The sequence below is a fragment of the Lontra canadensis genome, unplaced genomic scaffold (assembly GCF_010015895.1).
Source record: "Lontra canadensis isolate GAN:19392208 unplaced genomic scaffold, GSC_riverotter_1.0 scaffold58, whole genome shotgun sequence".
Taxonomy (NCBI): domain Eukaryota; kingdom Metazoa; phylum Chordata; class Mammalia; order Carnivora; family Mustelidae; genus Lontra; species Lontra canadensis.
Window position 1 is genome coordinate 10,516,206 of NW_022631052.1, and position 24,683 is coordinate 10,540,888.

Genomic DNA, 24,683 nt, shown 5'->3' on the forward strand with positions numbered 1-24,683 from the left:
CCCCTAAAACCTTGTTCTCATTAGCAGTAGCTCTCCGTTCCCTCCTGTACCCGGCCCCTGGCAGCCACTCGTCTGCTTTCTGGGTCCATAGATGTGTCTGTTCTGAACATTTCATATACTGTGTGGCTTTTTGTGCCTCGCTTCTTTCACTCAGCATAATGTTTTTAAGGTTTATCCGTGTTGTGGCCAGAAGTAATTCCTCTTCATAGCCTAATAATCTCCCATTGTACGGATGGACCGCGTTCTGCGTGTCCACTCATCCACTGGCCGACGTTTGGGGCGTTTCTACCTTCTACCTTCCCTGTTGCTTTGCCCGAGGGAAAACAGTGATTTTCTTCTGGAAGCTCAGGTCACCTTGTAGAAAGGGTTCCTCCTCACAGATCTTGTTCCTGGGAGATGAACCAGGCTCCAGAGGAGGGTTGGAAGGAAAAAGGCAAAGGGGTTTATCTAGTTGGGGAGCTCACAGCCGTGGGCACGCTTGCTCTCTCTCTTTCTTTCTTTTTTAAATACATTATTTATTTATTTGACAGAGAGAGAGATGACAAGTAGGCAGAGAGAAAAGGGGAAGCAGGCTCCCTGCCGAGCAGAGAGCCCAATGCAGGGCTCGATCCCAAGACCCTGAGACCATGACCTGAGCCGAAGGCAGAGGCTTAACCCACTGAGCCACCCAGGTGCCCCCAATGGACACTTTCCGCGGGCCAGCTGAGGCGGGCAGCCCTACACTGCCCAAAGCCTGCTTTCTGTCTGTGGATTTGCTTATTCTGGACATTTCAGATAAGTGGAAGAATCATACACTATGTGAGGGAAGAAGAGAAAGCCACAAACTGTGTGTGGGAGGCCCAGGGAAAGAACGGGCTCTGTTTGGGTGAGTCAGCAGACGGACACAGGACTGGATGGGGACCAGTGTGGGATGCCGTTGAAGAGGGGAACAGGGATCGACCGCGGGGGCAAGTTCCTATCGGACGTGGTGGGGATGTTATGTGACATCTGGCAAGTCCTTGCCTCTGACTCTTTGTCTCAATTATTTCATGAGTAAAATGAGAATAATCTCGATCACACGTCCCTCCAGGACGTTTGGGGAGATTAAATGAGCGGAGATATGTAAAATGTGTAGAACAGAGGCTGCCTCGCAGTAAGGGCTATGCTAACATTAGCCGTTGCCGTTCTTACTGTCCCAGTGTTACTGTTGTTACTGTTGTTACCACTGTGGCATCCCATTTGGAACAAGGGCATCATAAAACCAACCCTGCTGTCTGACTGGGTGTGAGGCGCTATTGGAAAAATTAGGAATTAGGGCCACCAAGTCCCCTCAGTTCTTTTTTAAAAAGATTTTAAAGATCTCTTTTAGAAAGACAGAAAGCGGGGAGTTGGCAGGGGAAGAGGGAGAGAGAGAATCTCAAGCAGTCTCCATGCTTAACATGCTTAGCTTAGCATGGAGCTGGATTTGGGGCTCGATCTCACAACCCTGAGATCACAACCTGAGCGGAAATCAACAGTCGGATGCTCAACCGACTGAGCCACCCAGGCGTCCCTCTTCTCCCTTCTAACCTATTTTCTGCACAGCAGAAATTTTGCATAGTCAGTAAGTTTGTATGTGCTTGCATTTTATCCCGCCAGGTGTCAACGCCAGGTTACGAAAAAACCCAGAGCCCTTACCTTGGCCGACCCAGACTTTGGTAGTCTGATCTATGTCTACTTCTCCATCTCCATCTCCAGCCATTCCTGCCAGTCTCCTGTGTGCCACGGCGCCCCTCCAAACTCGAATGCCTGGTGAGAGCACCTGCATGGACGAGATGGTATCCCAGCCGGTGCCCGGAGATCAGGGAAAGCAAGCATTTAACCTTGTCAGCTCCGGCAGAAGGAACAGCATTGTACTTTCACCAGGAGTCACACGGGGATGGACCACCCTGCCCAGGCTAGGAAAGGCAGCTCAGATACTGAGCAGGAAACAACACACGACTCACGCTGAGGCAGGGGCGCAAACGCAGGCCAGAGATGGCTGGCTGGGAAACTCCAGGGCATTCCAGATCATTCGAGGGCCCTTTCCTCTGTCCATCTGCTCAGCTCCTAAATCCCCTTGCAATGACTCAGAATTTAAAGACTATGGGCTAGTTGGACTCTCTATGAATAAAATAATACAATGTCTTGAATTGCTCTTAAATAACCCACTAGGAGTGTGGAAAACGGTTGGGAATGTGGATGCAATGAAGACTGTCCTTTCTGTTAATAATTGTTGGAGCCGGGGGCACCTCGGTGGCTCAGTGGGTTAAGCCTCTGCCTTCGGCTCAGGTCACAATCTCAGGGTCCTGGGATCCAGCCCTGCATCGGGCTCTCTGCTCAGCGGGGAGCCTGCTTCCTTCTCTCTCTCTGCCTGCCTGTGATCTCTGTCTGTCAAATAAATAAATAAAATCTTTAAAAAAATTGTTGAAGCTGGGCCATAGGTACATGGGAGTTCATTATACATTCTCCCTCCTTCTGTATTATTAGAGAATTTTTATAATAAAACAGCTTTTAAAAGAAAGCAGACTGGGGACTAAAAGGAGTGGCAAAGTGGGGTGCCCACTTGGCTCAGTCAGTAAAGCACGTGACTCTTGATCTTGGGGTTGTGAGGTCAAGGCCCACCTAAGGCAAAGAGCCTACTTTAAAAAACACAATAATAAAAAAAATAAGAGGAATAGTAAAGTATTAGCTTGCCTGTGATTGCCATACCTCTTGCTTCAGCTTTAGGTGGGACAGGAGATACCTGATGCCACTAAGGGGAACAGAAGATCTGGAGTGGGGAGAGAGGGCGAGGGAGCGTTGGGGACCACCCACACGTAGGGGCAGATGTTTCCTCTCTCTGTGAGTCCATTGAGCTGGGCACATGGCAAAAAAAAAGCAGTGATTTTGTGGAAGGAGAAGTCACTGCTTCCTGGAAAATCAGGCCACAGGGTCCTGAGAAACCACACTAGGGCTCGAGAGGCAACTTGGGGACACTTGGGTATAGCTTCCCTGTCCTGGTGTCATAGACGATGCAAGGGACTGAATGCCTGTGTCCCCCCAAGTTCATGTGTTGAAATCCTGCCCCCCAAGGTGATGGTATTAAGAAGTATTATTCGTTCCTTTATAAAAGAGGCCTGCGCGCTCCCTTGTCCTAACACCTTGTGAGATCTATGAACCAGGGAAGGGGGTTCTTGGCCAATACCAAATCTGCCAGCATCTTAATCTTGGACTTCCAGACTTCAGAACTGTGAGAAATAAGTTTCTGTTGTTGACGAAGAGCCCAGTCCATGGTGTTTTTGTTATAACAACCCACTAGTGTTTTATGAGCATTCCTATTTTTCGGGAGTCTGAGTGGTCCCTCACACAACTCTTTTACTTGCCCTGTTCCTTGAGCTCGATCCCAAGGGCTGAAACGTGAAGGGGCTTCACACCCTCTCCTCCACCCACACCGCCGTCCTGACTTCCCGTGGTTGCCATTCTGGCTTCTCATCCCTCCTTCTCCTCCTGCTTCTTTGGCGGACTTGAGGTAATCATGGACAATTCCGATGTCATCATTGTATCTAAACCCTGGTGACGTCACATGAGACTCCTGGTCTCTTCTGCTTTGATTTTGTTTGATAGTCGACCTCCCTCCAAGGGCATTCGATGGAAGTTTCCACTCAGGCTCCCCTGATCCATCTTGGAAAACAGGATGATCAAACCCTAGCAATGAGATTCTTTCAAGTACATTGTGCACCGTCTCTGAATTTCAGTGCCTGCTTCTACTTGAAGGGAGGTTGCCTGGAAATGCTAGTCTGGGTAGATTTTCCATCATGTTAAATTGACCTGGTGGTGGTGTTTCTCTACTCCAAGGGTCTGATCCAATGCTTGGGCTCTATTTTTTTTTTTAAGATTTTATTTATTTGACAGACAGAGATCACAAGTAGGCAGAGAGGCAGGCAGAGGGGTGGCGTTGGGGGGGAAGTAGGCTCCCCGCTTAGCAGAGAGCCTGATGCAGGGCTCGATCCTAGGACCCTCGGATCGTGACCTGAGCCGAAGGCAGAGGCTTTAACCCACTGAGCCACCCAGGCGCCCCGGCTCATTCTTTTTATTGACAACTAATTCCATTCTATAGACACACCACATTTATTTTTCTATTTACCTGTTGGACATTTGGGTCATTTCCAGTTTTTGCCTCATTCAAATATGCATGTTCATGTGTTAAGTCTTTCTGGACACGTGTGTTTCTTTCTTTAAGGTAAACACCTAGAAATGCAATAATGTCTGGGTAACACTATATATATATATATATTTTTTTTTTTAAAGACTTTATTTATTTGAGAGGGAGAGAGAGAGAGCAAGAGAGTATAAGATCAGGGAGAGGGAGAAGCAGACTGGGCAGGGAGCCCGATGTGAGGCTCAATCCTGGGATGCTGGGATCATGACCTGAGCTGAAGGCAGACGCTTAACTGACTGAGCCACCCAGGCACACGGTTAAGTATATGTTTAACTTTTTAAGAAATGCTTAACTGTTTTCCCAAATGATCATGCCATTTCCCCTTCCTACCAGCCAGGATGAAGTAGGACAGGCTGGGCCTTTGTGATTTTACCCATGGCCCCGGGTGATTCTGCTGCTCACACAAGTTGAGAACCACTGGCTTAGAGGATGATGGAATTCGTGGGGGGGGGTGCTTTATTTCAGGAGGCGACACGGGACCGGAGATCTGGCTAAAGTGATGGAAGAAGCCAGGAGAAAACTGGGGGGAGGTGGTTTCAGGCAGAGAGAACGGGAAGTGCAGAGCCTCTGACTCAGGAGTGTGTCTGACACAGTGGAGGGCCAGCGAGGGGGTCTGCAGGCTTGATTGGCTTTGCATGGGAGAGTGTCCTAAAAGATAGCCAGAGCGGAGGGCAGAACCCTCAGGGAAGGCTAAGAGGTATGGACTTGATTCTGAACGATCTGGGGAGCCAGTGTAGGGTTTTTGAACAGAAGCATGACATAATTTTGTAGCAGAGGAAACCAAGGCTCAGAGAGGTGAATTAACTTGCCACAGGTCACACAGTAAGTGGCTGAACTGAATTTCTGGCCAGGTCTGTCCACAGCCATAGAGCCGTGTTATTGACCTCCATGCTCCCTTTGAGCTGTCTTTGGTGTCAAATAAATGGATAAAAAGCAGATGTTTGGAAAATGTCAATGTCCTCCAGCCGAAGAGCACTGGGAACACACCAGTGGTTGAGCCAATTGGACTGAATCCTGCAGCGTGGGAGAACGCAGGCCACGGGGGATCTGTGGGACATCTCAGTAAGAGAACCCCAGGGGGCTACAAAGAACTGTATGCAGGGTTTGGGCTTTGGTTGGGTGATTCTGGGGAGAAATTCAGGATCGAGGTGCTTTGCTGTAGAGTGAGTGCTCTCAGGAGGCAGGGATCATTCTGGGACTGGAGCTCTTACATCTTCCTAGACAGAGGACAGACTGGAGCCAGGCAGAGGGAGATGTTTGGTATTTCATGGCCTGAACCATGCTCAAGTTTAGACTTATTTCCTCATGTCACAAGGTGGCCTTTTCTGATGTTGATGTTCTGTGAAACTTATTTACCGGAGAGCGGGAGAGCGCAGAGGCCCACTGACATGCCAGGCCGACTCCTGGGTGGTGAGCTTTCTTCTCCTCTCTCTCGGTGGCTTCTGGACAACACCTTGGGGGATGAAAACTTTCCGTGTGTTTGTTTGCCTTAAACAGCTTTATTGAGAAACAGTTCACATGTCACGAAAATCCACCCGTTTTAGGGGAATAGTTCCATGATTTTCAGTATATTCACAGATACAAGCAACCATCTCCGCTGTCAAGTTCCAGAACATTTTCATTGCTCCAAAGGGAAACCCCATGAGCAGTGACTCCCTATTTCCTCCCTCCTCCACAGCAGAGCCGGAGGTAACCACGAATCTAGTCTCGGTGTCCGTGGACTTGAGTATGCTGGATATTTCATGTACATGGACTCACAGAATATCTGGTCTTTTGTGACCAGCTTGAGCCTCTTGTCTTCAAGGTCTGTCCGCAGTTGTAGCAGGTATCAGCCCTTTGGTCCTTTTGGTGGCTGAATCTTAGTCCGCTGTGTGGACGGACCACCTTTTGTTTGTCCCTTCAACAACTGAGGAACTTCTGAGTAGTTTCCTCCTCCTTGTTGTTTTGCCTGGGGTAAAAACCCTACTTCCCTCTGAAAGCTTAGATCCCTTCGTAGGAACCTCTGTCTCCTCACAGAACTCCGCGTTTCTGGGAGGCGAAACCAGGCTCCAGCAGAGAGTGGGATGGGAAAGGGGAAAGGGCTTCATCCAGGCCGGGAAGCTCATGGCCCTTGAGAACCTGCTTTGTGCCAGGAGGGAGTCTGGAAATGCAAAGAGAAATTAGGGCAGCAGTCCCTGACCTCAACGAGCTCATAGCCCAGTGAGTGGAGACAATACACGTGTTGTTTCTCCCCACCAGGATCCAGCCCATTTTTTCTGGTCTTCTTCAGGGGAACCACCCACCCCTTGCTCCCTGGTTCCTGGAAAGGAGAAACCCAGGCCTGACCAGTCTGCTTTATCCAACCTGTGGGTCTAGTTGTTGACACATGGATGGACATTGGCCTGACAGTCCAGGAAGATTCCATGACACTTTTCCTGGATTTCTTACAAAAGGTAATTTTTTGTCGGGTCTGTTGTTTTCCCTATGAGGTTGCTGAGAAAGTAGGCCGGAAGCCTGGGGCTGCTGGTGGCCATACTTTGGTTGTCTGGGGAGAGCCAGCCTGAGGGAGAAGGCCAGAGAAGGAAAGCAGGGCTCAGACACGGGAGCCTATAAAGCAGAGAGCAAGCAGCCTTCCTGAGGTGATATTACTCCATTTTACAGGTGAGGAACCAAAGACACTCCCAGAAAGGAATTGAGTATGAGCTTCTTACTGAGTGACAGAGCTGAGAATTATATTTCTAGAGGTGCCTGGATGGCTTGGTCCATAGAACATGTGACTCTTGATCTTAGGGCTTAAGTTCGAGCCTCATGTTTGGTGTAGAGATTACTTAAAAATAAAATCTTAAAAAGAGAGAGAGAGAGAGAATTATATTTCCAGACCCTTATTTAGTCTTTGAAAACACAGTCGTTCCTTAGGTACTATTCAAAATGTCTAAACCATGCTGCCAATAATTGACCTAAATTATTTTAAAGCATTTATAGCATTGAGCTTGCTTATTATGGACATCTCCAAACAGACAGGGGAAAGTTTCTATAGTTGTAATGCCTCTTGTTTAGAATCCCCAGAGTCTGTAAAAAAGTCTTCCACAACTCAAACTGACTTATGCAAATAGTTACATAAATAGGAAATCCAGATTGTGGACTTCAGGCACAGCTGGATCCAGGGGCTTAGTGATAGCAATGTCATCTGACTTCTGTTGTTCTCTGCCCTTCAGCTTTGGCTTTGCATAATGTTGACATCACTTTCATGCAGGCTATCCACACATGGTGTCAAAGGTGGTATCCAGAACCTGTAGAGCTACATCCTGCCAATAACTTCAGCAAATTCAATGAATTTTCATTGCATATCATTGGCTCAGTTTGGGACACATAGCTACCCTTGGAACAATCACTGTACTTATGGACACATGGACATGAAAATTGCTGATTAATCAAGCATAGAGCCAGAGGGTGGAGACAGTCCACCAGAGTGGTGTTGAATAAGACAGGAGGGAAAGGAATCCTCAATGACCTAGTGAAGTGCTCTTACAGAGGGGAGAATGGATGTTGAGCAGGGTCATGTGGCCAAGCCTTTACATTCACTGGCAGCCTCACGTTTAGACTTGACTTTTCTTCTCTCTCTCTCTTTCTTATAATCTCTGTGCCCAACATGGGTCTCAAACTCATGACCCTGAGATCAAGTTATCATATGCTCTACTGACTGAGCCAGCCAGGTGCCCCAGACTTTTCATATTAACAGATACTAATTTCACATTTGGTTTATAATTTAGGACAGGAGTTTGTATCAGCTGGAAAACAGAACCTATTCTAGATCTTTCCAACAGAATGTTTGTTTTGTTTCGTTTTAAGTGATTTTTACCTTTAAGTAATCTCTACGCCCGATATTTGGGGCTCAAACTCAATTCTGAGATCAAGAGTTGAGTGCTCTACCAACTAAGCCAGTCAGGTGCCCCTCCACATAAAGGTTTCAATGTTGGAAATTGGTTCAACACATGCTTTAGTTATCTATTGCTGTGTAATGAGTTACCCTAAAACTTTTTGAAAAAAGATTTTGTTTATATGGCAGAAAGAGAGAGTACATAAGCAGGAGGAGTGGTAGGCAGAGGGAGAGGGAGAAGCAGGCTCCCTGCTGAGCAGGGAGCCCTATGTGGGGCTCAATCCCAGCACCCTGAGATCATGACCCTGAGCCAAAGGCAGATGCTTAAGTGACTGAGCAACCCAGGCACACCTCAAGTTACAAATTTAGTGGCTTCTGACAACTGTCATTATCTTTCACAGTTTCTGCAGATCTGGAATCTGGGAGCAGCTTTGCCCAGCAGTTCTGATACAGGGTCTCTCATGAGGTTGTAGTCAAGATATTGGCAAGGGCTGGTGTCATCTGAAGGCTTAACTGGGGCTGGAGGAGCCACTTCCAAGATGGCGCCCTTGATAGCTGTTGGTGGGAGGCGTTAGTTCCTCTCCATGTAGGTCTCTCCCAGAGCAGCTCGAGTGTCCTTATGACAAGAACAAGGTAGAAGTTACAATACTTTTTATGACATAGTTTCAGAAGGCACACACTGTCTCATCTACTACATTCTCTTAGAAGTGAGTCTCTAAGTCACTTCTGCCTCCCAGTCCGGGAGAAGGGAATTAGGCTTCACCTTTTGAAGGGACAGGGTCAAAGAATTTGTGGGTATATTTTGAAAGCATCACAACAGGAGCAGCAAGGAATAGTGGGACAACCCACAGATTAGCAAGAGCAGAAAGACACTGTTCCAGTTAGGACTGGGGGGGAGGGTTGGACAACTCTGAATGTGCTGATTACCACTGGGCAGTGCATTTTAAAAGGGTGAGTCTGCCCTTTTCCTCCCTGACTCTTTGTGGCTTGGCTGCCATCATGAAGGACACAGTAACTATCCAGATCAAGAAGTTCATGACCAACCAACTACTTCAACGGAAATAAATGGTCACTGGTGTTCATTACCCTGGAAAGACAACGGTACCTAAGACAGAAATTCGGGAAAAACTAGCCAAAATGCATAAGACCACATCTGATGTCATCTTTGTATTTGGATGCAGAGGCAATTTTGGCGATGGTGTTGCAGGATCATTGAGAGGGTTGGTCAAGAAAGAGTTCTTGGGGCACTTGGGTGGCTCAGTGGGTTAAAGCCTCTGCCTTCGGCTCAGGTCATGATCCCAGGGTCCTGGAATCGAGCCCCGCATCGGGCTCTCTGCTCAGCAGGGAGCCTACTTCCCCTCCTCTCTCTCTGCCTGCCTCTCTGTCTACTTGTGATCTCTGTCTGTCAAATAAATAAATAAAATCTTTAAAAAAAAAAGAAAGAAAGAGTTCTTGAGACATTTTACGGCACCACTTAGCAAGTTTATTTAAGCAGCAGGAGGACAGGACCCGTGCGCAGAAAAAGCTGTGCTTTTGCTGTAGGAAGGTGGTGGTTATATGCTTTGTGCTCAAGGGGGAGGGGACGTGCAGGGAGTATTAGATCATACATGTCTTCTTTGGATTTCTACTCATAAGACTACTTTTCCAAGATTTTCCTGGTGCTTATCATTCAGTTTGCTATGAATTGTCCCTGAGAGGTTCAGGCAGTCATGAGACCATGTAGGAATGTAGCAACCAACACATATTTGATCCTTGTCAAAACTATGCAGGCTATAGGTCAGCCTCCTGGGCGGAAGGTGAACATTTTTCCTGCCTCTGTCCCTTATCGGGGGCATGACAACTGGCTTTGGCATGAAAATTTAGGATTCCTTGGATTGTGCAAAGAAAAATGAACCTCAACATAGGCTTTCAAGACGTGGCCTGTATGAGAAGAAAGAGACGTCAAGAAAACGGTGAAAGGAACATGAGAACAGCATGAAGAAAGTTGGGGGGACTGCAAAAGCCAGGGTTAGTGTGGGCAAACAGAGAGCTGGAGACTGGATGACAGAAGGCGTTCAAGATTCTGTAGTGACTTGATCTGGGGTAATTGTGCAGATTTTTCATGAGAGGGGTAATAACCTAAGAACTTCTCTGTAAAAAAAAAAAAAGGGTGATTTCATGGTATATGAATTATAGACCAATAAAGCTGGAAAAAAGGAAAGAAGGAAGGGAGGGAGGGAAGACCCGGTTTTTGCTGCATCTCACTGACTACCGATAACCAGCTGGTAGGTTCTGGGCCAGACCCCAGTTGAGAGATTCATTCATCATTCGTCATAGAATTACTAAGTACCCACTGTGTGCCAACCGCTGGCTGTGTCGAATGTATTCATGCACACCGAGGCTCCCGGGCATATGCCAGTCTGTGCCGAGGACCCAGGACGTGCACATTTCCTGTGGGTGCCCTGGCAAGTCCCAAGAGCCCGTCTTCAGATATTGAAATAATGTCAGAAGATGCTTCATGAGTAATTTAGGAGAGTGGCACTGTAAAGAAAAAACTGCGTGAGAAAGGAACTATGCCAGGCAGTTGACAGTGATTATTTGATGGTTCTGTGATTACAGTTACTTTTCCAATTTTTAGATAGCACAGTTAATTATATAATATAAAAATTTTCCAAAGGATGTCTGGTTGCATTTTTTGTTTGGCCATCACTGTGTTTTCCGACATTGGAGTTAATTGTATTTATTTATTTATTTTTATTTTTTTTATTTTAAAAAGATTTTTATTTATTTATTTGACACAGAGAGAACGCACAAGCAGGGGTAACAACAGAAGGGAGAGAGATAAGCATGTTCACCGCTGAGCAGGGAGCCTGATGTAGAGCTCGATCCCAGGACCCTGGGCTCATGACCTGAGCTGAAAGCTGACGCTTAACCATCTGAGCCACCCAGGTGCCCAGTTAACTGTATTTAGATACAGCATCTGTGCTCCAGTTTGCCACAGACCTCCCCTCTCCTTATTGCCTTCAGCTGGTGCCATCTCTCATTCACATAAATTGCCTGATCCCTGAAGGCATTTGAATTTGGGTCCCCCGATTTATATAATAAAATCCCTACAGTATATGATTCACTGTGGTCCACCGAGATGATAAATGTTCAAGTTTTAAGTCCCCAATAAGTGGATTTAGAATATCGAATCAGTCTGAAAAGGGAAGTTAACATATTTAATTTCTGGGTAAAACCAGAATTGTTCTTGGCACTTTTCTATGGAGTTCAGTTGCTTGGGAGTCCAAAGGGCTGTTTCCATCAGATTACTTCAGCTGAATAGGAAGCTCTGTAGGTATTATAATCAGAAAGAAATTTAGTACAGTGAAACGGAAGCACATAAGTGAGTTAGTGAGGCTGGAGAGACAGGATCTAGGCTTCTAGAGTGACACTACAGAACTGACCTGCCAGGAGAACCAGGGCCTTTGCCACAGTGTGGACAGTGGGGAATCAGGGGACTATTACAAGAAGACTTGAATTCGGTAATGCAGGGTCATGGCAAGGCAGTTTCCATCGTTGGAGCTGCGCACCTGTTTCTGGACACCTGAAGCAGGAAACTGGATTTTGGGCCACTACTGCCCCCTATTGCCTGTTGGTCTTTCAAGAAATAATGCCAAAACAAAACAAAACAAAACACCCCAAAAAACCCCAAACCCAAAAAACTCTCAAATTTGCAAAGCACCTTCAGATATACCGTGTCATCTGGTCCTCATGATAACAAGCAAGGCACATGGTCATCATCCCCTCTTTACAGGTGAGGAGACTGAGGCTCAAAGTTGATGGAACGTAAGGTTACACGGCTTTGTGCAAAACTGGAGTAACCGCCCAGGTCTCTTCATCCCCGGGCCAGGGCAATGAACTCAACTCACAAGTCACGAGTGAGGTCTTTTGTGGCCCTGTGGTAGGCTCTGAGAGCACAGCATACAGATATCAAGGCTGGTGGCTCATGAGTGTCGTGGACTGGCAAATCACCGTTATCTGCATCAAAAGCACAGTTCATGGGGCCTGTACGTGGCAGAGGTATGTCTAGGGACATTCTCGAGAAGAAAAGAGGTGACATTTGAGTTGGGTTTTGAGGGATGAGTAGAAGTACGTCTGGAAGCAAAATGCAGAAAATAGTCCTAGCATCTGGCAAGAGCTAAGGGGGCCTGATGAGACAGCAGCGCTTTGGGGAGCTCATAGAATTCTAGTTTTGGAGGATTTGAACAAGGTAGAAAAATGTTTTTGTAGTACAAGTATTATATACATACAGCAAAATAAAGTGCATCAGTCTTATGTATACATCTTTTTGAGTTAAAAAATAATATAATATGTAAACATGGTAAGATGTTAAACTTTCTGAACATCCTGGGAGATTCCCTTGTGCCCCTTCCCAGTCTATACCCACCTCCATCCTTCTCTGGAGGTTTCGGGCGGGGGGGATGAGGGTGTTTCCTAAGGGGTAAGTGCTTTCCCTGCTCAATACAGCTTGTCAAGTAATCAGACACTGTCGGATGACAGGCAGGTAATTGATCCGAGGATGGCCAGAGAATGGAGGTGAGCTCATGGTCTGAAGGCATCTTCTGCCACTAGGACTCATGGTCAGGATTTCCGGGGTTAGGATGGAAGGGGCTGGCATGGAAGTTGACTTGTTTTTCCTGGAAGGGTAGGAGGCTTCTTTGAATCAGAGGATATAATTTCTTCCCTTAAGTGGGATGTGCCAGCAAGCTGGTAGGTGGGTTTTTTAATACCAGAAGTGGGGCGCCTGGCTGGCTCAGTCCATGGACCATGGGACACTTGATCTCACAGTTATGAGTTCCAGCCCTACCTTGGGTAGGTAGAGTTTGTTTAAAAAATAAAATCTTAAGGGGCACGTGGGTGGCTCAGTCAGTTGAGCGGCTGCCTTTGGTTCAGGTCATGATCGCAGGATTGTAGGTTCCAGTCCCGCATCGAGCTCACTGCTCAGTAGTGAGTCTTTTTCTCTTTCCGTCTCCTTCTCTCTCACAAATAAATTTTAAAAAATCTTTAAAACAACAACTACAACAAAACAATTAGATGGTAACGATCCCGAGGTCTTCTGGAGGGTTAACAAGCATCTGAATTGGATCAAACTGGTCGAAAACTGAAAAAGTGGAGACAAGTTTGGAGTTTGTTAGCGAAAATCTCAACGCTCTTGGGGTGAGACCCCTGTTTCCTTTTATGTCTTTTTTTTTTAAGAGGTGTTTTTTTTTTTTTTTTTTAAATTTATCTGAGAGCGCGACAACGAGCTGGGGGAAAGAGAGAAGGAAAATCTCAAGCAGACTTCCTGCTAAGCGTGGAGCCCCACCCGGCTCTCGAACTCAAGACCCTAAGATCGCGACCTGAGTGGAATTCAGGAGTCCCACACCTAAATGACTGAGCCACCCAGGCGCGCCTCTTCTTCTTCTTACTCCTATTGCTGCCTCCAGATCTTTCACCATCTCTTTGCACAGTCTTAGGGAGTTGCATTGGGCACGGGAGGTTTTTTCATACCGCCGCTTTCTCCTCTGGTCCACGTGAAATTTAGGTTGCCCGGGAAAGGGGAGGGAGGTGGGGACAACGACGTTTGGCCCTTCAGAGCCACCGTCGAGGCTCAGGTTGGGCGGAGCCGCCATGTCCCTCGGCGGCCGCCGTGCGTCCGTTACGTGGCAGCTGCCGGAGCCCGCCAATCCACGGCGCCCGCATCAGCCCCCTCGGGTGGCGCAGCCGGAAGGGGCGGAGCTGAGGCGGCGGCGGCTGAGGAGGCAGCGGTGGCGGCGGCGGCGGCACTGGAGGCCGCGGTCCTGGTCCTGGCTTCGGCCCCAGCCCCACCATGGTGACGCTCGCTGAGCTGCTGGTACTCTTGGCCGCTCTTCTGGCCACGGCCTCGGGTTACTTCGTCAGCATCGACGCGCATGCCGAGGAGTGCTTCTTCGAGCGGGTCACCTCCGGCACCAAGATGGGCCTCATCTTCGAGGTGGCCGAGGGCGGCTTCCTGGACATCGACGTGGAGGTGCGGGCACGCTGCCCGGGGCCCAGACGGGGTTGCGGGGCCGTGCGCGGTTGGCGGCGCTGGGGCGCGCGCGGGGCCTGCGGGGGCGCGGGGTGTGGAGGCCGCTGTCCGAGTGCTGGGAGGGGCCCGGGCCGCCGTCTGGCCCCCGCCTGGGCGACCCCCTAACGGCCTTTTCCCCCGCGGTCCGCCCGGGTTCCATACCCCAGGACTTGGTCGGATACGGAGCCGTTGCTTAGCCGCCTTGGGTTCTTGGTTTGAACGGCGGGCTCCCCGTGGACTCGGTCTCCGAGCTTTGTCGGCCAGGCGCCGCGTGTCAGCTCGGGGCGCAGAAGGCACTTAAGTGTTGAGGTTAGTCGAGGGCAGGTCTGTATTGGGTCTGCAGCTGCATTTCGTCGCGTGACGGATTAATGTTGGGGCCTGACGTGAGAACTTTATAGAAAAAGTAAGGCGAAAGCTGTTGAAGGCTAGACGGGCATTTGTGTTGTGCTGTTCTTTATTTTTCAAAGATCGAGTCTGAGCGTGTAACCTATTTTTTTTTTAAGATTTTATTTATTTATTTGACAGGCAGAGATCACAAGTAGGCAGAGGCAGACAGAGAGAGAGAGAGAGGAGGAAGCAGGCTCCCCCCCTGAGCAGAGAGCCCCATGCAGGGCTTGATCCCAGGACTCCAGGATCATGACCCAAGCCCAGCCCGAAGGCAGAGGCTTTAACCGACTGAGCCACCTAGGCGCCCCACGTGTAACCTATTTTTATGCAAACCTCCAGATACCTCCTGGAGCCATCTCTGACTAGGGAAAAGGTGGACTAGGGTCATTCAGTTTAGGGATAATGATTGCAGATGAAGTATCTGGAGAAAACAGGACATTGTTCAAAGAAAGCTGCAGTCCCTAAATTTCCTCCTCTTACCTTTTTTTTTAAGCCAAAAGAGTGACTCGTTTTTATTTTTCTTTCTTTTAGGAAACTGGATGTAATTAATACTTAAATTCACTGTTACCATGATTAATTGAGTTCAGGGGTTTTCCTTTTGACAGTGGACAGCAGAGTTGGGCACCAATTACACGGTCCACATGAAAGGAGGGACTGCTGAAATTAGTTAAGACTGCAGCGATCAGCTCTCCCAGTGTCCCAAGTTCTGCAGGTGACAGGCTTTGTAAGAGGAACTAAGTTAGTTAACCAGGGCCTAACAGCTGATTTTTAGCAGATGGCTGAGAACATGGGTCTCTTAGTTTTCAGTCTGGTCTTTTTTCTCAAGCCTTCTGGCATCTCAGATTCCTTCACTGGTTTGTAGCAATCAATTAGGAAAACCCAAAAGTGTAACTTGCTCAAATTTCTTAGTTTTATTTTTTTTTTAAAGATTTTATTTATTTATGGGCAGAGGAGGAGGGAAAGCAGGTTCCCTGCTGAGCAGAGAGGCCGATGTGGGGCTCGATCCCAGGACCCTGAGATCATGACCTGAGCCGAAGGCAGAGGCTCTAACCCACTGAGCCACCCAGGCGCCCCTTTTTTTATGTTTTGATATTAATAGCGTGCATGTGTGTTGGTGATAGGCCAGTTGGAGACAGGTGTAAGGTACTGTTTGTGTTTCTGAGGGGTTCGTGTGTCAGTGGGACAAAGGAAGCGTGTCAGGATTGAAGCAGGTCCTGGAGAGTCCTCTTGTGCAGCCTTGTTTTGTAAGCAGGAGAACTGCAGCCCAAAGAGGTTACTGTCATTAAGTGACAACTACATTTTCTTAGCAGATATTTTACAGCCAATAGACAGTACCTACGAACAGTACGGTTTAAAATCTTTGTGATGTGTATTTCTTTCCTGCCTCCAGATTACAGGGCCCGATAATAAAGGAATTTATAAAGGAGACCGAGAGTCCAGTGGGAAATACACATTTGCTGCTCACATGGATGGAACGTACAAGTTTTGTTTTAGCAATAGGATGTCTACCATGACTCCAAAGATAGTGATGTTCACCATTGATATCGGGGAGGCTCCCAAAGGACAAGACATGGAAACAGAAGGTGGGATGAACATTCAGATTTAATTCCCATTCCAGGAATTAATGTTATGTACATTGTTACTCATCTTGAATGGAGTATTTATATTTTTTGATTTCTTATTCTAAGTTCATTAACTGTGTTTAAAACCAAAAAGTTTTGTGATACATTTTATTTTATTTTATTTCTCCAGGACTCCAAATTAACAAAAATAAGTTTCTGGGAATTTGTATTTATTTTTGGTTCTTTAGACTTGCCTCTTCTGGCAACTTTTCATAGTCAGTCTGTGCTTTTGTAAGCATGTAGGTTATGTGTGTTTTAGGTGGTTTGTTGTGTTGATTTGCTAATCTTGGTATATACATTACCGTTTGCTCATTTATACATGACTAGTTGGATTAAACCTAGTTTTATTTTTGTGTGTTTATATCTTACACTTTTCTTTAGGTGGTGGAGATACCTGGGATGGTAGGTGGATTGCTTTTTGACAGCATCCTGTCTTGCATATTTTTCTTTGCCTCTAATTTCTGCTTTGCTTTCCTTTCTAACCTCAGTTTATTAGCATGAGAGTGTTTTTTCTCTTAATTAAAAAAAAGACCCCTACAACTAACTAGAGTTTTAGAGCTCTTTTTTTTTTTTTTTTTTTTTTAAAGATTTTATTCATCCATTTGACAGAGATCACAAGTAGGCAGAGAGGCAGGTACAGAAAGAGGAGGAAGCAGGCTCCCTGCTGAGCAGAGCGCTTGATGCGGGGCTCGATCCCAGAACCCTGGGATCATGACCTGAGCTGAAGGCAGAGGCTTAACCCACTGAGCCACCCAGGCGCCACTAGAGCGGTTGTTTTTATTTGGTTGACGGGAAGTATAGTTAGGTCATTTTAAATTAATGGCCCTAGAAATACAGTGATTGGCTTCTTAGTAACATCATACTTTGTTTCTTTAAAATGAATGCTGAGGGTGGAAAGATTGAACTGTAATTGGAGGGATAAAAGTCTTGAACATAGCTAATAGCAAATAGTGTTCACTTTGTACGAAGTATTTTGGTGGCTTTTTACCGTTACTGAAGTTTTGTAACTTGAAACTTTGTAGGATGTGAAATGCAGTTCTAGAAGCTATGTTGAGATGGTGACAGAAGCTCTTTCAACCATATGTTATAATTCAATTAATTTTTGTTTCTTCACTGACCAGCAGTAAACCCTGAGTCGAGTCTTCTGGTTAAATTGTTTACCAAGAACCAGCACATTTGGATTGGGGCGGTGGGCGGAAGGCAGGGGTTGTACAGTGTACGTCAGGATTTGTGGAAACTAGCAGTTCAACACATTTCCTAGTATTGACATTTGTCCTAAATATTAAGCAGTTAATAGAGTACTTACATCGTAAAGAAGTATTTGTTAGGTTTGAAATCTGTAGAATTCAGAGAATCCTACTATTTAGTAATTCCTGTGCTTGTTTTTTGGGGCCATTTACAGTGTAGGACTTGGCTAACTTAAGGAGAATTCGGAGTTTTCAAGGGGTTTGTGCTTGTTTCTTTTCTGGAAATTAGTCCTTTCTAAATAGTTAGAAAATGTTGGCTGATGAATGTGACTCTTGAGTTATTCTTAAACCTTTAATATCTAAATTCTTGCTTTTGTTTGCTAATGTCAGTGAATGGAAGCTCTGAATTCAAACCCTGTTCTAAAGCAGTGGTCCTCAAGTGAGGACAGTGTTTGCCCCCAAGAGGACATTTGACAGTATCTGGAGACTTTTTTTTTTTAAAGTAGGCTCCATGCCCGTTGTGGGGCTTGAACTCACGACCTTGAGATCAAGAGCTGCATTCTCTACTGACTAATCCATCCAGGCATCCCTATCAGGAGACATTTTTTATTCTCATGGCCGGGTGGAAGATCCTAAAATGTACTGGCCGGCCCCTCACAACGAAGAATTATCTGGTTGAAAATGTCAACAACGCTGTTCCTGAGAAACCCTGCTCCCAAGGTTCCATGTCGTGCTTGGGGTTTCCCAGATGAAGCTAGTGAGGGATGATTTGGGATTTGAGATTCTACCTAACTACCTTAACATGGGTAGGGGTCCTCTGTTGGGATTCTTCCCTATTGGTAGATATTTTTTTCCTAACTCCGTGTTCGTTGTCATAACATAGCCCTGTCTAGAAGCCTACACTTACCCTTCAGAACCCTTAGTCCACCTTGTATTCATTTTTGGCAAAAAAGAATACCTGATTTTAAACCTTGTGCAACCGAAAGCTTGTCTTTTCACTTATGATGCCTGCCATTCCCCACTGTAGTGAAATTATTGCTGTGATTTCCATAGAGGAATGTTTGAATTTTGGTGTGGATTTTTTCAAGAATGTCTTGGGTTTTTGTCTGGTTAGCTTCATTGAGATTAAAAGTCTGTTTTGAGGCTGCATTTATATTAACATTAGAGTTATATGATTCTAAAGCATAGGTTTTGATTTTAGTTAAATATTGTTATTTACAGAATTATTATTAGGAATTTTGTTTCATAGTTTGTGTTCTTTTTTTTCCCCCTCCTCAGTTCTTTTTTTCTTTTCCAGTTAATATAGTGAACTTAGCAGTAATTCATTGGAGGAAATTTCTTAGGGTGAATTGTTTTCCTTTTGTTAGTAAGCATTATAGAGTATGTTTCCCACCCTGAAAGAGCTTTCTGTTCTGGGAACGGACATTTAAAAAAATGCATCGAGAATTTATTGTCATCGGTAGTCCAACATGACGTCTGAGCCGTTTCGAAACAGCTTCTAAACAGAGTATGCCTTCTCTGAGGAGTATCTTGAGGAATATTGCCTTATGCATATTTTTTCAAAAGGAGATTGCCAAATGTGTGCTAATCTGGTTTTATATTTTTCCGTAGCTCACCAGAACAAGCTAGAAGAAATGATTAATGAGCTGGCAGTGGCGATGACAGCTGTAAAGCATGAGCAGGAGTACATGGAAGTTCGGGAGAGGATACACAGAGCAAGTAAGTTCATGCTGGAGCTTCGCAATGGTGTCTGGTGGCCGGAAAGTCCTGAAGCCGTATTACCCAACAGCTGGCTGGAATTTTCCTCATTTGGGTATTTTATAAATATTATCATAGTAAAGCATTGACTGGAAAAAGCAATTATGCAAAGATAGTTTTTGAGTGCGTGTTTGTAGAGCTTTGTACCAGACTGGTTTTTTATTGGGATATTCATTCTAAACTGAAAAATGCTGTTAAGATTTAGTATGAGCTTTTAGGAGTTTTTAAAAAGATCTCTGGTCCTCTGAGGAGTAAAACTAATAGTTTTCCCAAAGCAGAAAGGAAAAATAGAAAGTGGTTGGTTTTTAATCACATAGTCGACATTTCTGTGCCAATGTGTAATATTATATGCTGAAATTAGCTTTTTTTACTAAAGTGGAAGGTTTAGGCTAGTTAAAATAGCACGAAAACATGAATCCAAGCAGTCACCAGGTGAAGCTCAGCTTGGGTTCCTGGTTTGTAAACTGGGAACATGGAATGCATTTATCTGTGGAAACAGTGGTGACTAGGATCCCACGTTAGGTTGCAAAAGCCTGTCTGGCCCATGATACAGCCATAAGTATTATACCTTTGCACGTAAAATTGAGAGGTACCGTATTGACGCCCAGACCAGATACCATATTTTAGATCCAGGTCCGCACCTGTGGTTCAGTGTTTTTCATCCTCCACATAGTTCTTGGGGCTAGATCTCATGGGAGCAAGCTCGTCCTCGAGTGCAAAGTGATTGAAGTCAGGAGTCTTTGTTCCGGGTTTGGGGTAGAGCAAGAGAAGAGTGACTCCAGAGAGAGAGAGAGGCGCAGGCTGAACCTCTTCAAGATGTGGTTCGTGTTCTCCCTACACTCTTACATCTCTTGCCATGGATGGAAATGAACCTTGAGGACCTAGAGCACGCACCTAGCCTTTCGGTGGCATAGTAATGAGTAAACACAACAGACTGGAGAAGTAAGAGCCCCTGTCCTCACTTTCTGGGGGGGAGTGGGGCGTGAGGGGGACCACCGCTTGTATACATGCGCTCCAGCCTCTTCCGCTATGGTTCTTTCTCCTCCTTGCCCCCACTGGTACTCTGTTTACCCTCTGGGATCGACCCTCCTCTCCCTCACCTGGCGGAAACCCATCTGTTGATTACCTTGCTCTCCACTGGGCCCAGCCCATTCTGGGGTGAGAAGGGCACTGAGCAGAGTCTGAAGGCTGAAAGCTTCTGCTTTTTGTTATAACCAGTTCAGACCAGATGGCTTTAAAGGTATAGGAAGTTCTTGGGAACACAGCAGTCGGAGGAAGACCTGTCTTCCGGTCTGTGGGGGCATCCAGCCTTACTCTTTTGCACTTAATTTGAGTGGAGATGCTCTGTATTTGTTTCACAAATAGAATTTTAGGCTTTCTGTTTATTTTTGCAAATCAGATAGTTCTCACAATGTTTTTTGTAACATCTTCCTACAGCACTTACCCCTTAGGGTTGAACATAATGAGACATTTTTTTCTTCCTTTATCTCCAGTGTTGTACTATACTTTGTTACTTTTAGATGTGGCTAACTTGTAAATAGTGTGAGGACAGTGTCTAATACACACACTTTTCCAGGTAAAGTGAAGAGAGAGATAAATACTTCTTTTTACATGATGGCTTAATATTTTGAAGTATTTACTCGGCCATTCCCCTCTCCAGACACAAATCTTAAGTGCTGGTCCTTCACAGTTAATGCTAGATATTGGTTACTAAGTTTTCAGCAGAAGTAAACTTCATGCCATGGAATTAGTACTAAAAATTTCAGCTTTGGTGTTTTTGAGGGTTCTAATTAGTAATATTCTTGGGCATGTATCTCTTCTTATTCCGGGAAAAAAGCCCCATTTTTTGTTAACTGTACGTTTTATTTTTGGGGGGTTAATTGCGTTTCACGTCTTTTTGAGTGATTATTAATCTAGTAGCCATTATAATCCAGTTAATGTTCTACAAATGATATATCTAAAAATATGGCACTCACTTATTCATCTGATTAATATTGTTACTATATTGCTGATTTATAATTGTTTTTAAAATTGGCCATTTGTGGGTTTTTTTTTTTTTTAAGATTTTTATTTATTTATTTGACAGAGAGAGATCACAGTAGACAGAGAGGCAGGCAGAGAGAGAGAGGGAAGCAGGCTCCCTGCCGAGCAGAGAGCCCGATGCGGGACTCGATCCCAGGACCCTGAGATCATGACCTGAGCCGAAGGCAGCAGCTTAACCCACTGAGCCACCCAGGCGCCCCTTAAAATTGGCCATTTGTAGAAAAATCAGAAACTGCCTAGTAATTTTAAAAAGTAAAGGCTGTAGATTTGATCAGAAATTTGAAAGAATGTGACATAGATTGAGCAGAATAAATTAATAAAGAGTGGTCTTGGCTCTTGTTTTAAGGATCAGACCCTTAGCTTAAGAGTGGGATAGATCATGGACTGGTTCCAGTTTGTCGTAATTGCCAGTATTGGTTCATGAAACTGAGAAACCTTCAGCTAGAACAGCTGTCAGATACATAGTAGGTGCTCAGTATTTGTTGAATACATGTTTAAGGAAAAAGCCACTTAGATTGACCCATTTTGACTAGGTGGGTAGTGCTTTAGGGTAACTATGTGATCTTGAAATAATCTTTTTTTTTTTTTTTTTTTTTGTTAAAGTCTGTTTTCTGATTCAGCGAAAAAGATTATAATGTAGGAATATTTTAATGTGAAGGAGAAAGGAGGTCATACTGGGTTTTAACTCTAGAGGTTGAAGTCACTTGGGCAAGTCACTTTTCCTCTCTGCTCTCCATACACAAGCAGAGCAGACTTGACCATATCCCATGAATCTTTAAGGTCCCATTTAAAGCTAAAATTTTCTGCTGCTGAGTTTGTTGAGTTGCTTGGGGACAAAAGACAAAAAGTAGAGTACTGTGAATGGTGTGAAAATACTACTTTCTTAGAGTAAAGACTAGGATGACTCATGATGCTTATGCCTTTTTTTTTTTTTTTTTGGTTAAATTATGTATTTTTGTCTGTCCTCACAGTCAACGACAACACAAACAGCAGAGTGGTCCTTTGGTCCTTCTTTGAAGCTCTTGTTCTAGTTGCCATGACATTGGGACAGATCTACTACCTGAAGAGATTTTTTGAAGTCCGGAGGGTTGTTTAAAAAGCCTTTTCCTGATGATCTCAAAATCATAATTCACTGTTTACCAAACATCTTGGTGATAATAATGTCATTAGTTTCTACATTTTTATTTTTGAAACTGTACATCACAGCTTATGTTTCTTTGTGATTAATAGATATTGAGGGAAAACACCTTTTTAGGAAAGTTAGAGTGAAAATTTGACACTTGATTGGCATAATTTCTTATTTGAATTCTGCCTCCATTATCCAGGTCTGTCAGAACTCCCCAACACTATAAATGAAACACAGGCATATAGTCCTGATTATATCTTCTTTCCATGTGTTTTCATGAAGTACAGTTCAGAAAAGTACTTCATGGATAGTACTTCACTTAAATGACTGCATTCTTTGGGTCTCTTATCCTGCAGTTCAAGTCATTAAAGATTCTTTTTGTTGAATCCTTATGAGAAACAACTGTCTGAATCTTGACATTTTCTACCCAGCCTACTGGCAGAGCTCTGACTGGAGTGTGACCAGGTTGGTACTTTGATACTTGTCTATCTTGTTTTTGCTTTAAAGATTACACTTAAACACATTTTGCCCCTAAATTTGTGTTTTGAACCTTAGGACTCAAGCACATCCAATTAAATTGATGACACAAGCAGCTAATAACCATTTTTTGGTTTCTGCCTAACTTTGCAAGCAGTCTCTACTAAAGCCGGTTCTCTGGATGTTGCAGCCAATGGTAGCTCTTTTCTTTCTGTGCTGGCACATCCACTTTCTCCGCTCTTGGCATGTAGGAAGTGTGCACTCATATAATTGGAAACATCTGGATTTCTGATGCCTAAGGGTTAAAGCCTCTTGGATTTCATTGCAATGATATACAGCCACTATTTTATTTTTGATCAGTGGCATTTTTGCCACTGTTTAATTAGGGTACTGGACATCACTGTCAGTACTAGGATTTTGTTTTTGTTTTTCTTGGGTCTTTTTTGGCACATGTGAATTTTGTTTTGTATAAAATGAAATGACTTTCTTTTGGTCTCTGATGATGGGTTTAAAATTAAAGGAGCATATGGTCGTGGTGTGGGGGTGATCCAGGATTATGTTGTGACTGATGTATATTAGTTACTTCTACATTTTTTTTGGATCTTTGCAGGGGAAAGCTACAAGTAACGAGTTTTATATAATTAATTTAAATTTGTTACAGGTTTCCATGTTCAGGATAAACAATTTTTCAACCTTTGGTGAAAATACTTGCAACAGTTTAAGGTGACTGTATTTTACCTTAAGACAACAGTTGCAATGCCATTTTTTTTTTTTTTTTTGGGTGTGTGTGAAAACACTTCAAAATTGAATTAAAAGATGTACATTTAAAATTGGTTGTGTATCTAATCTGCCCCAAGTTCAGTAAATAAACAATTCTTTTTAAAAACAGTATTTTGTGTTTCATATTAATGATTAATTTACATTTGTTAAATATCAACTTTCTATTCATATTTGAAATGAGACATGTCCGTGTTTTCTGAGTTACTATGCCTGTTATAGATGTCTGTCGCTTTGTACATCTGTAAACTTGAGGATAGTGAGTAGGAACTCAATATTAGTTTTCCTTGTGTGGTTTCTTTTGATGATTCATTGTTAATATCTTAAGTATTTTTTTTCATTTGGAAGAAAAGTTGAGTTATTTTAACTCAGCTTCCTGGTTTATTGGATGTGGGAAACAAGTTTAGGAGGGATTCAGTGATTCGTGCAAGGCCCTCAGATGAAGCCTGGTGGAATCAGAAACTAGATCTCCGCTTTTAGAAATTGTTGCTCTTCCTCTGTTACACTAAGGGCCTGTTAGTAATAAACTACCATTTGTTGGACACTGTGGAATGTCCTGGCACTATGCTAAATAAGTGCTATATGCAGTCTGTTTAATTTATTCCTCAAAACAGCCCTTAACCTTGGGTGCTATTATAATCCTCCTTTTGGAAATAGGGAAACAGGCTTGGAAAGCATCCAAGGGTCCGAAAACTAGTAAGTAGATACCCAAATGCAAATGCTAGTATGCTCTTTCCTTCTGCCTTTATTTTCAGAGCGGTGGAAGTCCCATTTTATAACAGTTGTCAGGGGTATTTTGAGGTGTGATCCTGTTTCACTGGAAACGTTGCCTCAGACTTTTTTTTCCACTTCATTTAGTTTGTGATGACTGGAGTCTGTATGAGTACTATTCCTATTTATCCATCCCCAAAATATCTGAGTGACTGCTGTGTGCTGCCAGCTGTAGCCCCTGGGTTAAAGAAATTAAAGAAAATTCCCCATTGTCGTGGGACTTCCTTTTAGTGGAGGAAGAAGAACCTATTAAGTAAATTGATCAGTATATTAATAGTAAGTGCAATGGAGGGGAGGGGAGGCAGGCTGAGCGGTTTTAGTGATTAGGAAAGGAAGGCCTCACTGAGATGACATTTGTTAAGTACGGCAGCAAGCCGCGCACGGAGCCGGAGTCCGGCACGTAGCAGGCCATGGATGAAAGCTTGCTGAACG

The 24,683-nt window shown here is 44.6% G+C and overlaps 1 protein-coding gene and 1 pseudogene across 2 annotated transcripts; both read left to right on the top strand.

Moving 5' to 3' along the window:
• The first annotated feature begins 9,053 nt into the window (after nucleotides 1–9,053).
• LOC116878510 lies at nucleotides 9,054–10,130 on the top strand (annotated as a pseudogene).
• A 3,653-nt stretch (nucleotides 10,131–13,783) lies between these two features.
• TMED2 (transmembrane p24 trafficking protein 2) lies at nucleotides 13,784–23,594 on the top strand. Of its 2 annotated transcripts, XM_032876449.1 has the most exons (5): nucleotides 13,784–14,064; nucleotides 15,881–16,073; nucleotides 16,494–16,514; nucleotides 18,911–19,018; nucleotides 22,072–23,594. In XM_032876449.1, exons 1-5 carry the CDS (start codon nucleotides 13,885–13,887, stop codon nucleotides 22,194–22,196), a joined length of 627 nt encoding a protein of 208 aa, XP_032732340.1. In that variant the 5' UTR covers nucleotides 13,784–13,884; the 3' UTR covers nucleotides 22,197–23,594. The 2 variants fall into 2 exon arrangements, with proteins under 2 accessions (XP_032732340.1, XP_032732341.1); XM_032876450.1 differs by lacking the exon at nucleotides 16,494–16,514 and having other exon boundaries at nucleotides 13,788–14,064.
• Nucleotides 23,595–24,683: the final 1,089 nt, after the last annotated feature.

Coding starts and splice junctions, on each gene's coding strand:
- TMED2 (XM_032876449.1), top strand. CDS start 13,885: ATGGTGACGCTCGCTGAGCTGCTGGTACTCTTGGCCGCTCTTCTGGCC. Junction 16,515..18,910: donor TGGTGGAGATACCTGGGATG/GTAGGTGGATTG, acceptor ATTTTTCCGTAG/CTCACCAGAACAAGCTAGAA. Junction 19,019..22,071: donor GGAGAGGATACACAGAGCAA/GTAAGTTCATGC, acceptor CTGTCCTCACAG/TCAACGACAACACAAACAGC.